A 3833-nucleotide genomic window follows, 5' to 3' on the forward strand; every position below is an offset into this window, starting at 1 on the left:
ACAAGAGGATGGGCGGGCAGGCGGCAGGGAGGGGGTGGGAGGAGGAGACAGGAAAGGAAAGGGAATCATCAGACAGGAAGAAGGGGAACGCAGGGGGAGGGCGGGAGCTTAGACTGAGAGCTCAGACTCTGTCCCAGGGAGAACTGCAGGGAGGGGAGGCAGGCGGCGGAGGACGCGCTGGGGTCCAAGACCCTGGGCCAGGTGGCCTCAGAAGTGCAGAGGATCCCTCTCGGTTCCTGCGCACTGTCCTCTGGTCACCGCATGTCACTCCCCACTACTGCTCTGCGGTTGTTGGAGGAACAGGCAAGCACCACAGCAGCAGGGAGCCCCAAGCCCAGCCCACCCCCCACAAAGCCTCCAGCCACCGAAGGAAGGGGATGGCAGGATACCACTGCCTGGAAGGTGGGAGTCGGTGAGAGTAGCAGGGCTGGCACCGCTCCTCTCTTTCCCACTTATTTCTCCAAGAAAACCCTCGATTTTTGGCCAGATGTGGTGGCTCATGCCTGTCATGCCAGCATTTTAGGAGGCTGAGGTGAGAGATCTGCCTGAGCCCAGGGGTTCGAGACCAGCCTGGACAACTTGGTGAGACCCTGTCTCTACAATAAATAAAGTTAGCTGGGTGTGGTGATGCATACCCATGGTTCCCACTGAGGCGGGAGGATCACCTGAGCCCAGCAGGTCAAGGCTACAGTGGCTGTGAGCGTGCCACTGCACTCCAGCCTGGGCGAGAGAGATTCCAACTCAAAAAAAAAAAAAAAGAAAGAAAGCACTTGCTTTCCTTGCCACAGCCCAGGGAGGCCCCAAGGGGCTGGGCCCGCTCCAGGGCCTGGAGGACAAGGGACTTCCTGATGGCCACCAGTATCTTCTGCCCTCATGAGCAGGCCTCTCCCCAGCGCCCCCACTCCACAGAACCCCCACCCCACATCAAGAATGGAGAGGGAGGGAGGCAGGCGAAGGGCAGGCTGAGAGAGATCCCCACACCCGTCAAGTGCGTCTGGATCATTCCGGGATGTCAACAAGGCCTCTTCGGGGCCTTTCTCCTCCTGGGCGTGGTGGTCTCAGAAGCAAAGGCAACAGCAGCCTGTCAACTGAGAAGCCTGCGAAGGCCAAGGCTGTGCCACCCTCATGCCTGATCATAGCCACTGGGATGCTGCAGGCAGGGCTGTGGGGAGACGGTAGAGCCTGAGCAGGCTGTCTGTCTACGTCCCCAGCAGCCCCTTCTCTCCCCAGCACGCTGGGAACATTCCTCTGTGGTTTTCCCGCCAGCCGTACTGACGACTCTGCGGCCACAAGGCCAGAGCCACATCTCCAGGAGGGGCCAGATGTGGCCGGGAGGGTGGGGTCACACACATACACTCGCTCCCACTCTCCTGCCCAGCAGCAGGAGGAAGGGCCCTTGGAACAACAGAGGGCCTTCCTGGAGGTGGCCGGCCCCAGGCCAGGGTGGTGGCAAGAGCTGGGGCTGGCCTCGGGTCTTCCCAGCCCACAGAGCACTCAGCAAAGCTGGTGTTGGCAGGAGGGCTATGCATTTGCTCCAAGGGGAGGCCAGCATGGCCTTGGCGCTCAGATCACGTAGCCAAGAGGTAGATGGGCTTCAACCTGCTGCTCCCAGCCGGCCTGGGGCTGCAGGAGCTGGATGCCAGCGCGCCCACCCAGGGAAGGGCAGTGGTCCACGCACTCCTGGCTCCCAGCAGATAACCCTGCTTGGGGTGGACCTGCCACCAGCAGCGTGGCTTCCCTTGCAGGAGCCTTGCAGAGAGCTCACAGGCTTGGGGAGGGGCCTCTCCCTCCAGCCAGTCCCTGGTGCCCCAGAGCAGACACACCAGCCCTGAGCTGCAGTGGGGCTGCAGCGCCATTGGTATGCAGGTGGCAGGGCAGCCTCGTTCCCATGCAAACAGGGAGCACAGGCAGGTCAGAATACCGATGTGCAAGCCCTGAAGGGCCCGGGCAGTGTGTGGCACCCAGGGGCGGCCAGGTAGCACCTGCTCCACCCGACATGGACAGGGCCACCGCTTCTAGGTCAGGTTGGGGACAGGGGGCAGGAAGACCCTGAATAGAGTCTGCCCAGTACAAGGGATCCGCACCCTCTGCCAGCTTGGCATGAGCAAGGCAAGTGGCAGCAGCTGCCACAGAACCAAGCACCTGGAAAGGGATGTGGGCTTGTCATCACAAGAAAAGGCTCCTGGCCACCTCCTGTCAGAGGGAGGAAGGTTAGGCGCCTCTGGAAAGAGGAGGAACGTGCAGGTGTGGGTGCACTGTCCCCTAAGAGGACAGGTTGGGAAAGGCCAGGAAAGGGGTGCGTGGGATGGCAAGGGTCTGGATCTCTCCCTCCAGCCAGGCCTCACTGACAGAGGTACAGGAAAGCAAGAGGCTTGACGGCCAGCACAGCAGCCTCCCACGGACAGAAGAGGCCTAGCCCCGGGCGCAGGCCCTGGGCCACGCTACCCAGCCCCATATGCTGCTCGTCCCAGGGGACTTGGGGCCCTTCTCCCTCCTGGGAGTGGTGGTCTTAGGGGCAAAGGTCAACAGCAGCCTGTCACCTGGCCATCAGCAGGTTTGGCCCCCTTTGCCCTCATGGAGAAGCCCCACACACAGGCCAGAGCTGTGTGTTTCTAGCCATCAGAGGGGCACTAGCCAGCTCTGGCTCAGGACAGGCTGCCCCCCGGCTTAGGGGCACACACACCTCAGGGCTACTTCCTTCCTGTCCCACTGGGCCCCCTTCCACTCCAGGAGCCCTACGAGCACACTGGGGGATCCCATGGCAATCTCCAGGCAGAGCTCCTCGGGGAGACATTGTAGGTGCTGATGGGCAGCCCCTGAGACCCCTGCCAGCCTGGCGCCAGACTCCAAAAGGGTGTCCAGGGGCATCCAGGCAGCACCTGCTCCACTCAGCCACGGTTGATGGGCTGGGTCGGGGAAAGGGAGCACGACAAGGGACGTTGGGCCATGAGGAGCTGGCTTTGGCAGCCCCTTGGGAACAGGGTTCAAAATTAAAAACCATGGAATATTATGCAGCCATACAAAGGGCAAAATGATGGACTTCGCAGCAACTTGGATGGGTTTGGAGTCTATCATACTCAGTGAACATGTTTTCATAAGTGGACCCTGAACGTTTACCATAATACTAAAAGAAAGGGGTTGACATAGCAGGAAACCGCAAGGGGAGGAAAGGGGGAGACACGTAACATTAGCTAGGGCACCTAACTTCAAACCGGGTGAAGTGGGAACCAAAGGCCCAAACTTTACCTGTATGCTAACCGCTTGTCTACCTAATCCTGAATTGTAGCCCATGTCTTTAAAATAAATTAAAAACGGCCAGGTGCGAGGGTTCAGGCCTGTAATCCCGGCACTTCAGGAAGCACAGGAGGCAAGAGGATGGCCTGAGTCCAGCGGTTCGAGACCAGCCCGGGCAACATGGCGAGACCTACATCTCTACAATAAATCAAAAAATTAGCTGGGGGTGATGGCGCACACCTCTAGTTCCAGCTACTTAGAAGGCTGAGGTGGAAGGATAGCTTGAGCTCAGCAGGTCGAGGCTGCAGTGGCTGTGAGCATGCCACTGCATTCTAGCCTGGGTGACAGAGCAAGACTCCAACTCAAAAAAATTTTTAAAAGGCTTGGCTCGGTGGCTCAGACTGTAACCTCTGCACTTTGGGAGGCCAAGGTGAGTGGATTGCCCGAGTCCATGGGTTCAAGATCCACCCGGGAAACTTGGCGAGACCTCATCTCTACAATAAATCAAAAATTAGCCAGGCGTGGTAGCCTGTAGTTCCAGCTACTTGGAAGGCTGAGGCGGAAGGATCGCCGGAGCCCAGCAGGTCGAGGCTGCAGTG

General features: G+C 59.5%; 1 protein-coding gene across 1 annotated transcript in view; it reads right to left on the reverse strand.

Annotated features, from left to right (window-relative positions):
• The window catches only part of HDAC5 (histone deacetylase 5), a 21613-nt gene extending 18745 nt beyond the window's left edge, over window positions 1-2868 (reverse strand). The window contains 4 exon segments of the mRNA XM_021710202.1: window positions 1204-1280; window positions 2085-2142; window positions 2346-2494; window positions 2740-2868. Coding sequence (XP_021565877.1) covers window positions 1204-1280; window positions 2085-2142; window positions 2346-2494; window positions 2740-2868 — 413 coding nt within the window.
• Window positions 2869-3833: the final 965 nt, after the last annotated feature.

The sequence above is a fragment of the Carlito syrichta genome, unplaced genomic scaffold, assembly GCF_000164805.1.
Source record: "Carlito syrichta isolate Samal-C Ts95f unplaced genomic scaffold, Tarsius_syrichta-2.0.1 Scaffold288286, whole genome shotgun sequence".
In the NCBI taxonomy this organism is placed as follows: Eukaryota; Metazoa; Chordata; class Mammalia; order Primates; family Tarsiidae; genus Carlito; species Carlito syrichta.